Below are 18,265 nucleotides of genomic sequence, written 5' to 3' on the forward strand. Positions count from 1 at the left end.
TTACAACATAGGGTGGGCAATGGGCGGGTCGGTCCGGGTTGGGCCCAAACCCGTTGGCCAACCCAATAGGCTCGGGTAGTGATTTTTAGAATCCATTTTCAGCCTCTCAAACATGTAATCCAAAATTTTGTCCAAAAAAAAACACGTAATCCAATCCACCCAACCCATTGTTATGCGGATTGGGTTGGGCAGGTTTTTCGGTTTGGACATGAAAATAATTGGAACAAAATTTGAGTGAAAGACTAAAATCATCACCTAAAAGCAATAGCCAATTGATCAAGAATGATAATACTTGCAGCTGGGTGCAATGCCAATACTTACATCTACTAATTGGAAGTTGGAACCCCATGACTAATTCAAATAAAAAGTATACGGAGTCAACTAGTAGAAGTGAAAAAAAAAGAAGAAAAAAAATATGCTGACTGTATTAAGGATAAATTATTTTATTACCCTCACACATTTGCCATGTGACAAAAAGAGATGAAAAATTAGATGAAATTTTTTAAAACCGATGTAAGAAGAAATTGGCTAATTATAAAAAGTTTAGGAGAAAATTAACAACTTCTTACAAGTTATTGTGACTAGAAAGATTCTTGATGTTTTGTATAAATAGCATGGCCTAAATTATCAGTTGATAACATCAGATGGTTGTTTGTCATACATTACTCTCTTCTTGTTTTAACAAATCGTTTTGTTCAAATAATCACGAGCACATTTTTTGCGGCAAAATTTCCATCAAAATAGGGCAACTGTTGGGTCGTGTTAGATTCGCTCAAAATTCAATCTGATCATGGATCATGTTTCAGCAGGCTGGCTGGAGATTTTGGTTTCCGATCTCCAAATCTGACAAAGGTTGTATTTTGTGTATTCAATCTTGGTGTCGCAATATAAAAAGAGAAATGATTCTCACTCTTTTTAGTCTCATCCTTCAATAAACATTACCATATAGAGAAAAACTCACATATGTTAAAACATTGTTCAACGGAAACATCATAATGATAGTGAATCCGTTCCAAGTAAGTCACTCGCTAATCTCTAATTTTAGGGCCATATGATGTATTTCTCAAGGTGGGTTTGGTTTCCTTAATCTCATGTATTTGTTAACCATTTTACCCTAGGGTAATATTGTCATTTACCACTCGGGTAAAATTTGATATCTGAAAATAGTAAAAAGGGTAGGTTAAGCAAGGACACCCTTACCAAATGACCGATATACATTACCACCGTGGAGAAACCTTAGGGTTTAGCGGTACAAACGGTCACCCTTCTCGGTAGAATCCGGTCACCAAATTTGTGGTTTAGCTTACCTGTACATACATATTAGCGCCACAACACCGGCCAACACAAGACGATTGATTAGCGCCACAAAACCGGCCAGAACAGAACGATTGATTAGCGCCCCAACACCGGCCAAAACAAAAACAAGGGTTGGCGCTACAAGTTGATCCTCCTATTGCTAAGAGCTATCCACTTGTTAAGATTAACAGTTAGCCATGTACGGCAGCTTCAACTTCTACCTCCTCAGGCTCCTCGTCCGTTGCTGAGATTAACGAAGCGGACTGAATCTTTCCAGCATGATCTAGCCGCATCAAAATAACTCCCCTGAAAACATGTATATCGATATGAAGTATGTAATACTGGCATGATTCAACCACGGCCACAATAAGAGAGAATAAGGATTTGACTTTTTAACACCAAATATGCAAATCCTATTGTTCCATCGTATTTAAATTTAAATTTCCGACCATAAGGAAATAAAATACCAAAATTGAAGTTTACCTTGCATAGCGGGACTGTATTGAAATATCCCGCACCTTAATTCTGTTGACTGTGCCACTTTGGCTTACAAGAACCACTTGTTCATCGCTTTCTCCATCTTCTGTTAATTTACATTCAAGTTAAAACGGCTCCAGAGAACACTCGTAGCCATCAGAGTATAGACTAAAAAGTAATTTACAAACATCACCTGCCACAGAGAACCCGACCACAAAAACTGCTGCCAAGCGATCCTCTAAGGCAAACTATTAAAGAGCAGGGAAAAAGGAATGAGCCCAAAAGCTGAAGACGAAGAACAGATCACAAAGCTTTCAACAAAGAATTTTTTTTTTTTTATATGCATACCTTGTAACCTATCAGACCAACCCTATTCAACCGGGAGGAGTGAAATCTACTTAAGGGAACACGCTTTCCATATCCACTCTCAGACACAAATAACAACCACGGGCCCTTCAGACTTCTAGTACTGTAGAAAAATAAACACAAAACATAAGATTAACATATCAGATAATTCTGGTTACACTGCTCTGGAGAATTATTGATTCCAATAACTAGGGTCAACTCACCATTAGGTCATGGTAATTATATCATTGGTTACAGCTTTAACCCATGCTATTTTTAACCTCCCTCCAGCCATTTGTTTGCTGAATTTAAACTATTGGTTCTCGGTAATTAGCCCACTAGTAGGTCTATAGTACAAATGACCTACTCGTGTCGAATGACTCTACCTCCGATTGTTTGTTTATCAACCCCTACCCTAAATTTGGTTTATTTTATTTCTTAATCTAACTTGCCTTCAATCCCACCATCACTTCCACTTTCTAACTACAGATTGCCCAAAACTGTCAACATTCTCTCCCTTTTCTTGATTAAATGAGAAGCCACTCAGATTGGTGGAACCCAAACATCCAGGAAAATTTTATTACTAGGTTTTGGTCGGTCAAGCTAACCCCCCCTAAAGTCAAGTATCACGCTGATCAACAATTAGTTAATAACAAGCTAGAAACAACTCAATTTTATTTCTAAAGAAAATTACGCGTCTTGGGGAGCTTCAGACACCCTCTCCAAGTCTTTCCACATAGCTGCTGGTATAATGTCCACGCTAGCCATCTTATCCCCCTCTCTAAGTCTCATGGCCACAGCACCCCTAGTGTTTCTCCCTTGTGCTCGAATCTGGTACAGAACATGAAAAGATGCAAAATGGTAAGTAAAAGTATCCTTCAGGGATTTTTACATCAATGTTAGATAAATTTTCTGTTGAATGACCACGGATTGGAGCACAGATAGTACTAGCCATGTACTAGTCACATTAGACAAGATGATAAATTCCCCAGATAAAAAACTCTTACAACTTCCCTAACCTATATTTGAACTAAGCAACAGTAACGGCACAGCCCTTGGCATCACTTGTCATCCGGTATAACGAAAAAATGATAAAAAGCTATCCATGAAGGCTATCTAAAAAATTAAAACACTGATAAGACAACCGAACTCCAAAAACTGCTATAAACTATAAAGCTCCAAATTCAACTGTTATATACTATAAAGCGCATTGACATAACAGAAGGATGACTTAGATCAAAGGTAATCATGATCCAGATGCATCTAGAATTAATCATAGGGACATTGGTTTACTTGCATCTCTTGAAAGTAGCATAAGCATGACTCACATGAAAACAGCTTTTAAACAGAGATTTTTACTAGGATCTCAGAAGTAGCATCAGTATGACCCGCATAAGTCTTCTAGAAACTATTTACAACATGCTATCATTGAAATCATTTAGGTACTTCTTTTTTGGTCAAGAATTTTATTTTATTACTTTCAAAATATATACAATTTTGTTAAGCACATAAACTTTCCAAATTGCACTCCACTTCTGCGGTCTTTTGTATCAATCAATGCTTTCTGTACATACAAACAAACTACAGGAATTGATTTAACGATATTAATATGTGAACAAGAAAACAAAATCAATCATAGGTAACTTTTTTTCAGAACTCTATTGGAATCGCATGTATATCCTCATATTTCTTCCTGTAACTTTCTTTCTATATGATTATATGATATGATGAATCTTACTTAACATTACCCTATCATATCCTTACTTAACATTACCCTATCATATCATATCCAAACTTATTTTAAAGTAGTGTAAATTAACCATATTGTTAGTACGCTTACACCACCTTATACAAAGCAGTTTTGCATAAAAAATAAAATAAAAATTAGCAGTTTTGCAAGCTCCGATTCTTGCTGTTGCAATGTGGCAAATCATGTTTCAGGCAAACACTGATCAGAAATAAGTTCTGGACTTAAATAATAAAATGATCTTCTTTCAATGGTCATGAATAACTACAGTGCCTCCTCAGAGAGGAGAAAGAAAATAGTTGTAGTAGTGCTAGTAATAACAAAAATAGTATTAATAGTTTTAGTAGTAGTTGTAAAAGTTGAAAAATGTCATAGAGGTTTGAACTGCAAATGAATGTATGAACGAGAAGGAAATTGCTGTATACTTACAATACCAGAGGAACTTAAGATGACCATTCCATTCTGAGAAGCCATTGCTACAAGGTCATCATTTGTACAGCAACGAACCCATTTTAGTTCATCACCAGGAACCTGTCACATAAATGATGAGCTGTGAGCCAAAAGAAAATTTTATGGATGACCAGTAATCAAGACTAAATCGGAGAAAGAGGACAAACCAATTGGATTGCTATGATTCCTGTTGACCTGATTGACGAAAAAGAACTCAAAGAGACCTTCTTTATGTAGCCATTTACTGTAAGCATAAGTAGAAATTGATCTTCAGCAAATTCACTCACAGGAATAACAGAAGTAATCCTTTCGCCATCCGACAGTGCTAAGATCTGGCTCCAGTGTAAAAACAATGACAATCATAAGTAACTTTTAATAGAATGTCAAGAAAAGGGTGACTGATTAGTAAAAGCCAAGGAGAAAGGGTAAATTACCTGAACCAATGGCGTCCCAGCAGCTGTGCGGGTGCATTCAGGAATTTTATACGCACGACCAGAGTAAACTGTTCCTCTATCACTGCAAAACAACTTTTGTAAGTCATCCATCACCAAAATCAAAGACATGGGATGCAAGGAAGTTAGAAGTAAAATCTAGATAAAATCAAACAAACAAATTTGAAATGTATCACAATTCTAATACTGGAACCAGATGGAAATGTCCACTCATAGTAAAAGTAAAACAGAAGATTCCTTGTTAACTTTCAATGGGCAGGCCATAGAGCATGACTCCAAGAACTAGGTTTGCAGTCTTTTAGGATTAGGAGCTCCCAAATCAAATGCAACAATCTATAAAGAAAAGATTTCAGCCAAGTGACACCCTTACATGCACCAGTATAAGCAATTAACATTACAGAATATCAAATCTACATTTATTGATTGTCCATTGATGATTTATCAATATGTTTTCAACAACTTGATATTTTCTGGGGTTCCGCATAAAGTAGGCTATAATTAGTAAATGCATACAGAACAAGTTGGAAGCCTGTGAAAATCATTACTGTTTTTATCATCCAACATCCTATGCGACGACAGTGAACAAGTAGATGCACAGGGGCACATCATGATGCCCCTGATATAACCATACAAGGAACTAATCCATACACCAAACCACATGTTGATGAATAATTCATGGGATGAGATCAGTATGCAGTTTAAGTATGTTTCACATGCATAGTACCTAAGTTCCTATGCGGTGGCAGTGAAGAAAATTCATACGCATGAAGAAAATTCCACTTGGTGGCAGTGAAGAAAATTCCAGTTGGAACAACAAAGATTATAGGGTCTTATAGTGTCTCATCATGTTGAATGATGTGAACTTACCATTGTGATAAGTAACATTGGTAATGATACAAGTATTGGATCTAGTCAATGTTTTAAAAAACTAGTATTGAGAGTAGCCAAGGCCCTTTTTGGGCAGGGCTATCAAGAAAACACCTCTGCCAAGCAGGAGTGGGCTATATGCTCGTCTAGGAGTTGTCGAGGTGCCACCTGAGCGTTTGATTCTTTTTAAAAACAAACACTGCCCAAGCCCAAAACAACGTTGTTTTGGGCAGGGTTCTTATAAAGCTCAAACTCATCTCTCTCAGTCTCTCTCTCACGCCTCGAGGATATTGCCTAGGTGAGGCTATCCATCAAATGCCTTGGATTTGCCTTCGCCTTTTAAATCATTGGATCTAGTTCTCCTTCTCCAAATACCACTTTATAGCAAAGGAAATATTATTTTTTCAACATCAGCACAAAAAGTGCAAGAGTGCACCACATTACGATACTAAGTACCACTTTATAAGTCCTCGAGTACATACATAGAGTTCCAAATGTTAATTCTTCAAATCATTAGACCAAGTTAGGGAGAGAAGTACCTGAAGTATAGAACATGATCATGTGCGCGACAAACAATAAAGTCTGACATTGCATCGTTTACCCTCAATTTCCCAACAGATTTACCAATGGTTCCTCTATTTTGAAGATTGAAAGTGTTAGGTTTCATCCGCTTAACATAGCCCTTTTCACTGAAGGCCTGAAAATTATATGCAAAGAAAATTTGAAGAAAGAAACAAGAAGTACAAATGGTTTATTTAATTTTATATTTTCTTTGGAAAAACGGCCAAAATGTAATTCCATGAAAAAGATGATATTAGCATTTACCAAAAGCATTTCTTCATTAGGAATAACATCTATGTCATCAACGTGGCCACCATCACTGTCCTCCAGCACTGAACGCCTCGGACTGGAAAACTTGCTTTTTAACTCGTTTGCTTCTTGTTCAATCAACTAATTAAAAGAAAAAAAGAAAATGCATTGTAATTCAATCTGAACCCTAAATATCTCATAAATGTTTCCCTTAGTACAGAATGTTTCATAATAATGGGACAAATAAAATATCTTCCCTATAAACTAGGATAGCTTAAGATCACTTAAAACCATTTCTAAACAAGGGTAGAGAAAATAATATCTAGAAGTGAAAAAGATACAAAGACAGCCTATGCACCAATGATTATACAGAAGAAAAAAGTTCATCGTACATATTATATGATTGTCTATAATACATGAATTTATTTCGTAGAGCTAAAAAACGTGCAAAAGGTGTGAACACTTCAACAAAAAAGTATATATGTAATACTTATTAACTATAACACCAAATCCAAGATGAGTCCAACTGGGCTATAACCTTACCCTAATTAGGCAGAGGTAGGGCTAGCAAATAAGAGGAAAATCAATACAATCCCCGTACTATATAACTGGAAAATGCACTTGCACCTTTGCAATACACGCAACCAATTGGAATTAGATTTTTACCTGTAACATGGATTTCTTGCTTGACAATAGTTCTTCTAATTTTGAAATTTGCTCCTTTAACGATTCACTTTCATTTACAAATTTTTTCCTCTGCACAATATGAAGAACAGGATACAAAATTAAGGAGCAATGCCTCTCATTAAGCAACCAAACAATGCAATTGAATGGCAAGACTATTATGCACCTCAAGCTGGGTAATTCTTCTTAGACTAATATCTAATATGGCCTCAGCTTGTTTCTCAGAAAGACTGAACTCTGTAAAAGAGAATACGAGAGAATATTAGTGCTTTGGCCCACACCTACTGCTGAATAACAGCCATCACAATTAAGTAAATGATATGAAAACAAACTGAAAAAAATTTCACCGTTGGTGACAATAAGGAAACTCAGGAACCAGCTAAGGTGTAAGGTGACATATATTGCAGCTAGACATATATATGGCTTCACAAATTATTATGCACTTTTAAAATTAGCACATCCAACCCAAAATCAATTGGCAATGGATTGTGACCTAGGATTTTGTGGCTTCAGCTTGGGAAGCAGATTTTACACAGTTGATCAAGCTAAGATATCCATTTGATAAAAAAATAAAATAACATATCAGGTTATGGACTGAATATAAAGTTCGCATTCCAGAGATGATAGAACTCCAAATGTCAAAGAAACTAAATTCCAAATCCAGGACATCAAGGAAATGTGAAATAATTGAAAAACATGATTAGATTAACTGTTACTGAATTGGAATTCTAGCCTATTTCATAAAAAGCCTCGCTAAGTGAGGCACTAATGAAACCTTACCCCTAAAAACCAAATTTGACAAAAATAAAAGCTCACTGAATGGTTCTGACTGATTAAACCATCAGTGTCCATAACTTTTGTTGCACTAAACCCCAAATAAGTGCCAAAAAATTATGTTAGCAAAGGGAAGTCTCAAAACCGAATCAAGAGAACATAAACAGCACAAAAAATTATATATCCAGAAAAACGGAAGTTTAATGACAATGATGGAATACAATGTCTCAGTTCTTTTCAAGCATAACTTATCTACTTAAGTTGAAGATAAGAAAAAACCCAAAAACATAGAGGAGCTTACCAGTCCTTAAACCAGCTGATGCAACTGCATTGCTTGAAGCTTCCCTTAGTATACGAATTACTGAATCCAAATTATCAAGGCCCACAACAATGCCCTATTTCAACAAAAACATACATATGAACGATGAGTCTGCAGTGTAGTATGGATATATCAAATTGGAGTCACGATAACACAGCAGTGCATAAACACAAGCTAGAATAATATGAAATGCAATGGGAAAAAGAATGAAGTCTTCTCCAAGTTCTCACCTGTGGTTTAGAGAACAGATCCAACCACATACATGGATGTCCACAAATCTCTATATTATAATTATGACAACTTAAGAATATAATTCATTAGAATTAGGAAAATGACTAGCATACCTCAACAATATGTCTTCTGTCCTGTGCTTGTGAAAGTTTGAACTTAGCTCGTCTCTCGACAACAGAGCATCTGAAGTCTAAGAATGCCTGTCAACATTTAATAAACAAAGTAATATTGATCACAGCCTCAACATTTAAGAAATTGAGAACCTTGTATCAAGGCAACTACCAATAATTTAATGCTAGAATATGATAATCTCTATAAGACAATGATTGAAAATAAATTAATCATCAATACTTAGGAGTGATGAGCCAAATTAGGAGTGATGAGCCAAATTAGGAGTGATGAACCAAATATCAACCATTAGTTGCATGCTTTAGAACCAAAAAGAATAAAATTAAAACAGTAACAAGATAGGTTTGAGTTAAGAAAAATTTATCCAAGAAGTTAAATAAAATCCCTGCAAAATTATCTATCAAATCAGACATCTAAATTTCCCAATGACTGCTGTGGTGACTAGACTTATAATAGGGGCAGGGGAACTAAATGGCAAATAACACTTAAACCAGGAGCCTCAAGAATCTGAACTACCTAACCGTCCAAGTGAAATATTTCTGAATTTTGAAGAAGTTTGCCCTTAATGTAAGTATAGTTTGTCGAAACCAGCCCACCCTACTATGTATTGAAGTCAACTACACTTTAGAAAGAGTTTATTTCCCTACTATGTATGAAGTCCACTACACTTTAGAAAGAATTTACTTATGAGGAATAGGAATTTGAATCACTTTGATTCTTGAGTTACCTGCGTTTACCTAAATATGGGTAAGGGAATCATTTCACTCCTTAATTTTCCCCTGTGTTTACTTACATGTAAGGAATCGGAAAAATGCAAGTTTTTCCTTAAAATTCATAATCAAATACCTAAAAATAAGGAATTAAATCAACTAGGAAGGGCTAGTTGATTTGATTCTCTTTCCTTACTTCTTCTATTTTTATGCTCTCCTATTCATCCATTTTTCGATTTCCGTTAAGTAAACATGCCCTCAGTGTAAAACCATAAAACCAAAATAAATTCAACTATAAAGCATCAACTAATGAACCAACATCAGCCCAATTAGCACTAAGTAAGACATGAATTCTTAAGGGGGAAAAGGAATCCAGCAAAAAAAAAATTTAAAAGAATTTACCCACAATAAACCAAACAACAGTCAAGTTTTCGAAGAGAAATTTTGAAGAAAACTTTTGCTTAAGCATTCTATTTCCTATGATAATAATATATGCATGTGTGAAAAGATAGAACAGGTGTTGGGCATCCATACTATAGAGATCAAACATAGGTACCTGCAGCAATTCCTTTAGACCCATCTGCTTAGGTTGCCCATTATGAATACTGTGAATCGTAAAAAATACTAAATGAAAATCCAAGTATTGTGATGAATCACGTGAGCAGGAAAAATTCAATGCAATTTTCAGAAAGAGGAAACCAAAGTTCAGGAACACCAGATTCATTTCGAAGGAACAAATTCAGCCCATGGGATTCTTTATTAAATATATTGTGTGACATTGCAATAAAGGTTACATTGGACATTTCACCACTTTGGTTCTAAACAACTTCCCAATGATACATGTATATATGATGTCAATTCCAAAGATAGACCACGACATAAAAATCGAAAATATTGACAGTATTTCACTGATATTTCTGGTTTACAATGAAGAACTAATGGCAGTTTTCAGCCATCTGATGCAAGCATGGTCAACAAGTATTCCACAACTTCACAGAATTAATTACCTTGTTTTTGTCCGATTGTATCTACCATTCCTTTATACAGCGTTTCATACAGAAACCAAACTTAATAACCTAAACTCATTACTTCTCATTGAACCTTTCTCACTTTGCTTTAGTTGGTTGTTGCATTTATCACCCCATCCTTGTGGACATTACAATGGCTTTCATCAAATTTGCCTTCAAGGTATCCCAAGTCCCAACAACGTTGAAATAAATACAATGAGAACCCATAAGGCTCTGAGCCTTGAAAATCATGGCTCTGTGTTTCATTTGATCAGACAGCCTTGTAAACCACTACCAACAATTGAGATATTTGTTTTACTAGCTTTAACTGAAATAACATAATCCAACAACTATAGACTAATTTCATTTTCGTTACGAAATTAGTATACAAGTAGGAGTTCCAACCATATATCTTGGTTCCTTGAAGTCATAACATTTGAGAAATAATATTCACTTTCAAGGCAAAATATCAAGTTTCAATTTTAGCTCAAAAAGCCGGCTAGAGCTGTATAGGGAAAAAAAATGTATACACCAGTCAAGAACCAAGAACCAGAAATCTCAACTCTCGACCTATATTCATGGTTATTGAGAAAGATATCACTCACCCCACCATGTTACAACTAAAACTGCATTGAAGAGATGTGAGGCGATAGAGATTATTTAGAACAATTGATGGGTCAGATCCTCGCTTAAGCTGAAAAGAGGATGGAAACAGATCACAATCAATTGCAGAATAATTTTTTAGTATTTGACAAGAACTGCATACCATTTTACAAACTAAATTTCCCATAGTATGTGAGTTCTTCGGCATGTTTGTATTTAAAAGCTACAAGCTACACAGAGCAGCATACGGCATAAAACAAATTTCATACCTCAATGACCACACGCATTCCAGAACGATCACTTTCATCCCTAATATCACTTATGCCTTCCAAAATCTGAAGGGAGAAAAAAGAAAAAATAATTAAAGAAAAGGGAAACATGAAAGGAACAAAAAAGTGATGACAATTAACAACAGTGTATGATCTTATTACTTTAAGTGAAGAATGCACTTTTTAATGATCGTTTGCTTCTTGCAAGAATGTCACCTTATTTTCCACAAGTTCAGCTATCTTCTCCACAAGAGCTGCTTTGTTGGTTTGGTAAGGGATCTAATTTATTCGCAGAGCAGAAAATCCATAAAATAAGTAACTCTTTGATAAAACTAAGGATATGCATATTTAATGCAAACTATACAATACGACCAAGATAGTTACCTCTTTTATGATAATTGCATTTCTCTTTGTTTTAGAATCAAGCAATTCAACATCAGTTTTCCCTCTTACAACAATACGTCCTTTTCCAGTTCGATATGCGTCCAAGATTCTTGAAGAAATGAGCATATATTAAAAAATTAATGAATGCATAAGGAAGCAGTCGGCTAAGAAAAAGGGATAATTATATCACCATGGCATTCCTATATTTCTCTCATAAACTTATTTGATATCTTCAATCACAGTAGGTGCACTATTCTTCTCTATGTTGTTCAGACAAATGTAATAAAACTGTCAACTACAAACATAGTAATATAGCCCCATGAAAATAGCAGCAAGTGTGTAATATAAGGCATATCTGTTATCACCACTTCCCATCACCACATTGAATTTTACCGCATCCCTGTAGAAACAAACTATTCAAGCGAAAACGTTGAAAATGATAAAAACTAGTAAAAACCAAGGAAAGAGCTATTAAAAGGAGGATGCTATCCATATCTCATCTGTGCATATTAGAATAGACCATGTTTCTAATTGCAAACTATAACTAGTTCCCACTTACCCAAGGTTGCCCATAATCAGTCCTCCAGTTGGAAAATCTGGTCCTGGCATGTATTCTAGTAATTCTTGCAACTACCACAGGGAAAACAAAACGTCAAAAATTCAAAAGGCAAAATGAAAGGGAAAATAAAGAAACCACAAAAAGAAAAGAGAAATAGAATAAAAGTTCTTTTTAGTTCAATCGAGGGTTCAGAATATGCCCAATGAAGCCTCTTACTTCTATGAAGAAAAGTGATAAGGAAAGGTAGTCATACTTAAACGTTAAATCGTATGGCACAATAAGCGAGATGCTTTAATATCAAAGTTTCAAATCTTCCTAAAGGATGGCTCAACTTCAAGAGCAATCCGAAAGATATCAAAACCCATTGTAGCCCATGGTTATATTTGTAATTGCTGCATTTCTACAAATCAATAGATGTAGTTTTGAATGGAAAATGTGTTAAAAGTTTGTTTGACAGAACAAGGGTTCTAGCACAGATATAGGATGAAAGTATATCCTCAACGGTGTCAGTGGAATAAGAGCTGCCACTGTGTGAGAAAAAGATAGAAACAACAATGCGACTGGAGATAAAAGAAGAGGAGGTCAAGCTCTGTTACATTCAGTTGGGTTTCGTTAACGGACTAAATTTTATTGTTTACAATGAAAGTTTTTTCCCCAACAATACGTTGTGATAGTCATTTGAAGGATACAACACATATTTACAAGTATTATCAACATGCACTATTAACCAATTGAAAATTTAATGTACAACAGAACTTCTACTTTTCAAAAGAATAACTGTAATATACCTAAACATATATGAAAAAAAAAAAAAAAAAAAAAACCTTTAACCACTTACCGTAGCTTCTGGATTGTGAATTAACACGCTAAGAACATCTACCAATTCCCCAAGATTATGTGGAGGAATGTTGGTTGCCATGCCAACCTGAAAATATATATACCCATATGTGTGAATAATATATATATATATATATATATATATAATATATACACACACACAATCACTGAAGAAGAACAAGAACAAAACAGAGGCAGCAGCTTTTGATTATGAAGGACAATGAAATCTTAAAAAAATTACCGCAATCCCAGAAGCACCATTCAGTAATAAAGTTGGAAGTCGAGCAGGTAAAACTGATGGCTCTTTTTGTGAATTATCAAAATTTGGAGTAAAATCAACCTGTACCACATTAATCACATTGTGCACACAAACATATTAATGATGCAAGTATATTAGCTGTATGACTAGATAATGAATGGATCTTACCGTATTTTGATCTAAATCTGCCAACAGCATTGCTTCTGTCAGTGCCTGCAAAAATAAAGCATATGAAAGAAAAAGGGGACTTATTGAACAAGTAATGCACCGTAAATATCAGCATGCCTACTACAATATCATGTCATAACTTTACTTTAATAGTTATCAAAAACAGATTTTTTTAGGGCCTTAATAACAACTTTTAATAAAGATTAACACTCTGGTCATGGAAAAAGCAAAAACGAAAAAAAAAATGCTTTTGAATAATGGTTCACAAACTGCTTGAATACGTATCCGGACTCCAGCACAATGCAACATGTTCACACTCTGCCACTATCCAATGGACATAAAGTTAACACTCTGGATCAAGATCTTTTAACTTTTAAAACACTAAAAAATTATCACAGAATCATTATAATTGACATGCATATCAGAGGGAGAGGGGGAGGGGAAGGACACAGAGAGAGAGAGAGAGAGAGAGAGGTTGACCGATTGCTGGAGTAAACATGTATGATAAGGATCTTAATATTTATTTCGATATCCTAAATATAAGAATAGCATGTCAGGACCAATATGGTGTTCAAGGTAACTACAACATATGAACATACTTCCAATCTGCATTCCGTGTAACGCATAGCAGCTGCAGGATCAGCATCAATAGAACCAAAATTCCCATGCCCTTGGATTAGTGGGAATCGTAAGGAGAAATCCTGGAAATATTATTAAAGAAATCAGAACACTTGAACTAACTAATTAAAATTCGATAACATCAGAATTCAGCAAAGAAAAAGAAAACTAAAGAATTCAGCAAATTCAGCAGAATCCAGAAGCTGGAATTACGGGAAACGAGGTTTCCTTAAGTAATGGCATTTTGCTGTAATGACATTAAGGGGACATTCCCAAGTGTACTAGGATACAGAAATTAATATACATAAAGAGAGAAAATCAAAAGAAGCAGCAAAGGATGGTGTAGCCTTTCTTGTACATTCAAAGAGTTACCAATGATGTTGAGCTTCTGTTCTCCAGATTGATTACTCTACCGTCAAAAGCTCTTTTTCTTTCCAGCCATAAATACCAAAGACGCGCAAGTTTGTTGGTAAGGAAAAACTTTTTCATAAAAAATCCACCAAGAGCAGAAAGAAAAATAACCCACAGAGCTACATCTATATGAAGAAACTAAGATTGAACAAGGCACTGCACCCTTCCAATTTAGTGTAAATGGTCAAGAGGGAAGAAAACTCTTTTAAAATTTAAAAAAACAAAATAATGTCCACTGGACAGATAATCCACCAAAACAACACGTCAACAGAACCTGAACGTCAAAGGAAACAGTACACTTTCTCTCATAATCAGATCCCCAAAACTACAAATTGCAAGCCTGCTTTCCATGCAATTACATAATAAAATGGCATAGAACAAAACTCAATGACACAGAAGCCAAAAGTGAGGACCAAAATCTGACTTTTTCCCCATAACACCTCCATCCCCACTTCACTATAATTCTCCAAATCATCTTTTCCCCAAATGTTGGGCAAAGTGGTTTCTCAACAACTGTTGTGATTACACTTTTCAATAAACTTCCAATGTCATCCAGAAAGACATCTTAAAAAAAAAACATGACAGGCACACGAAGACCCAAATGAAGAAAGAACCCATTCGAACGTTTCAGAATAGTTCTACAGAAACTAACTCCTAAAGTTGAGAAAATCAAAATTTGTAATAAATGAGAAAAATGAAACACTACAAGGCTCAAGGAGGCTACCAAAAAAAGAGAGAGAGAACATAAGTTGCGGTATTTTGTACATCTACAACTAACATTTCCACCTTAACTTTAGAAATGTATTCACTTGTTGGTTAATAGGAAATGCTATAGTTACCTGAGCCATTCGCACCAAGGAATCATACACGGCAGTGTCTCCATGGGGATGGAATTTTCCTAGAACCTGCATTAAAGCGTGATGATACATGTTAAGTGTAAATGTAAAGATACTGGGGCTTCAAATAAAAGAAACAAAAAGTGTCGTAGTATTATTAACCTCTCCAACAACTCTAGCACATTTCTTGAACGGTTTCCGCGATACAATCCCTAATTCGTGCATTGCATACCTGTGGTTAGAGAGAAATGTAGAATATGAGGCATCAATCTGAGTCTCTGACTAATAATTCGTGCATTGCATTCCTACAGCTTCTCTCAGCAACCAAACAATGTATAATCAAACATCACTTACAAAATCCGGCGGTGCACGGGCTTCAAACCGTCACGAACATCGGGCAGGGCGCGGCCGAGCAGGACAGACATAGCGTATGCCATGTAGGCTTCAGTGGCCTCCTTGTGGAGCTCAACGCGGACAATTCTTTCGCTATTCTCGCTTGTGTCCTTGACCAGCACACTCCCGTTCCCATCTTGCGCCTCACCGGGGTCCTCCTTTTGGGGTTCGTCAAGGAGCCTCGCTTTAATTGGGCGGACGCGGGTCCTGGTGCGGGAGGATGATGCTGAAAGGAAGCGGAGCTCCGAGAGGTTGTGGCGGAGACCGGAGAGTCGGGTCGGGTTGAGCGGGGCGGCGAGGCGGTAGCGGAGGATGGAGGAAGACAAGCGGAGACTGGAAGCTAGGGCCATGGTAGGAGGGTGGAGGGAGACTGAGGGTTTCATAGAGATAGGGCAGAAAGCGCCATTTGGGGTTTTGGAGTTTTAAGATTGGAAACTAAAACCCTGGCTTTGCGAATTGCTTTGGAATTTCGAGGGTGGTTGCGCGCCAAGATGGATGGGGTTTCGACTGGGAAGCACTCACGTGACATTCTGGCCGGAAAAGTTTTAGGTTAATACATAGCATTCCTTTGCTCAATGTTTACTTGTTACTATAACCGTCGATTTGACGGTAAGCATCAGTTGGATTGGTCAATTGAGACCTCAACTCATTGGTCAATTCAATAAATTCGGATATCATCGTTGAAACTCATTTTTACTCAAGAAAACGGATAACCAACCTCAACTCGTTGGCCAATTCAATAAATTCGGATTATCATCGTTGAAACTCATTTTTACTCAAGAAAATGGACAACCAACCTAACCACCCAAATCACTCAGGCGGATTGAGTTGGTGAGTTTCACGAGTTAGAATTAATTGTTTTGTTTCTAATTTTTAATGTGAGTATGAGTGACAAATATTCCAAAATTCATGTCATACTAGACTTTAAATCATGTGAATTTGGTTTTGTAAAATCACTACTTGTTACATAATATCTTAATTTTATGGTTAAATAAAGTATACATAAACAAATGTGTTTAATAACTATTTAATTTTATGTACACATCTATCTAATATAATGTATGTTTAAAAAGTGTTGACATTTGTCACTTAGTACTACGGTCTAGTCGTATTCCTCTTCACTTGTAAGCGAGAGGTCTTAGGTTCAATTATCGCCAAAGACGAATTTGAGCCATATTATTACTAACTCATTATGAGAATAAGTCCACCCCTCCCCTTAATATAGATAATATTTTTTGTTCACAAAAAAAAAAGTGTTGACATTTGAATAGGTGGGTTTCAATCAGGTTAATAATACTTTAACCAAACCCAATTCACCTATTGGATGGGTGATCGGGTTTCTATGCAATAGTAAAATTTTAAGGCTTTTTAGTCAAAATTGTTTATGAGATTGACATAACTTCTCACTCAAGTCCCTAAAACTGAAAATCGATAGAAGTGTTGCATGAATTTGTTCATCGTAAATCATTTTGATTTTTCGGCGAAAGATGTGTAAATATCATGGTCAAGCAGAGGGGTTAGTTTGACAAAAATATTCATAAAAATATGGTGACTCACGATGATTAGGAATTACTATTTAAAACTCTTCGTGGTTGATTTACAAAACTTTGTATTTATGATCACAACTGGTCATATAATAAATAACTTTGTAAATATAATTTTTGTAAAAAATCAATAACATACAAGATCATTTAGTTATCATTTACATATAAATAGATATGTGTTATAAATAAGCAAAAGTTAGAGAGATAACATTTGCTAAGGATCGGAGCGAAACAGGTGCAAAATATCACACTATTACTATAACACAAAAGTATTGCAGAGGAAGTGAGAGATACTGATATTATTTCTCTTGCTTTCTTTCGCAGTGTGTCTCAATAGCATACGGAGTGCTCTATTTATAGAGTCACTTCCGTGAAACCTTACAAATGAGGAATGATTACATTTTGAAAGTTTCAAACAAACACTATTCCCAAGTCTCATTTCTTTGATTGGGCATTCCTTCACTCATTATCTCTACAACACTCCCCCTTGGATGCCCACATATCAACATCAGTTGCCTCGTTAAAACCTTGCTCGGAAAAACCTAGTGGGAAAAAACCATAGCGAAGGAAAAAAAAGTACAACTTTACCTGGATTGTTGATATAGTGTTAAGTATGCTTATGTTGCCTTGTTAAAACCTTGATAGGAAAAACCCAGTGGGAAAAATCTTAATCGAAGGAAAAAGAGTACAACAAGCATGTATCATGGATGCTCCCCCTGATTTCGCATTCTCCAAATTTAGCTGATTGGTAAGTCGACGTAATTCGATACTCTGCACTAACTTCTGAAATGTGCACTTTGGTAAAGATTTGGTGAACAAGTCTACCAGATTTTATGGAACAGATTTGTCTGACTTCAATAACTTTAGTCTTTTGAAGCTCATGTGCACTGAAAAACTTTGGAAATATGTGTTTCGTCTTATCACCCTTGATGAATCCTTCTTTCATTTGGGCAACACATGCTACATTATCTTCATGGATGACAGTGGGATTGTCTATCTTCGAAATTAGACCACATGAATTCCGAATATGATGGATCATTGATCTTAACCAAGAACATTCACAACTTACTTCATGTAAAGCAATTA

General features: G+C 35.8%; 1 protein-coding gene across 1 annotated transcript; it reads right to left on the reverse strand.

The window, feature by feature from the left end:
- Window positions 1–1,057: 1,057 nt before the first annotated feature.
- Window positions 1,058–16,226, reverse strand: LOC103409048 (DNA gyrase subunit A, chloroplastic/mitochondrial). Its single transcript, XM_029095098.2, has 27 exons — window positions 15,597–16,226; window positions 15,405–15,474; window positions 15,246–15,311; window positions 13,977–14,078; window positions 13,378–13,422; window positions 13,192–13,290; window positions 12,952–13,038; window positions 12,114–12,184; window positions 11,555–11,663; window positions 11,387–11,449; window positions 11,171–11,236; window positions 10,904–10,992; window positions 9,848–9,896; window positions 8,566–8,652; window positions 8,204–8,297; window positions 7,295–7,365; window positions 7,111–7,200; window positions 6,460–6,585; window positions 6,174–6,331; window positions 4,750–4,831; window positions 4,483–4,647; window positions 4,295–4,396; window positions 2,813–2,949; window positions 2,122–2,242; window positions 1,967–2,021; window positions 1,780–1,879; window positions 1,058–1,602 (listed from the first exon to the last, which is right to left on the reverse strand). The coding sequence occupies exons 1-27, from the start codon at window positions 16,016–16,018 to the stop codon at window positions 1,488–1,490; spliced, it is 2,841 nt and encodes a 946-aa protein (XP_028950931.1). The 5' UTR covers window positions 16,019–16,226; the 3' UTR covers window positions 1,058–1,487.
- Between the last annotated feature and the right edge of the window lie 2,039 nt (window positions 16,227–18,265).

The sequence above is a fragment of the Malus domestica genome, chromosome 02, assembly GCF_042453785.1.
Source record: "Malus domestica chromosome 02, GDT2T_hap1".
NCBI classification, from domain to species: Eukaryota; Viridiplantae; Streptophyta; class Magnoliopsida; order Rosales; family Rosaceae; genus Malus; species Malus domestica.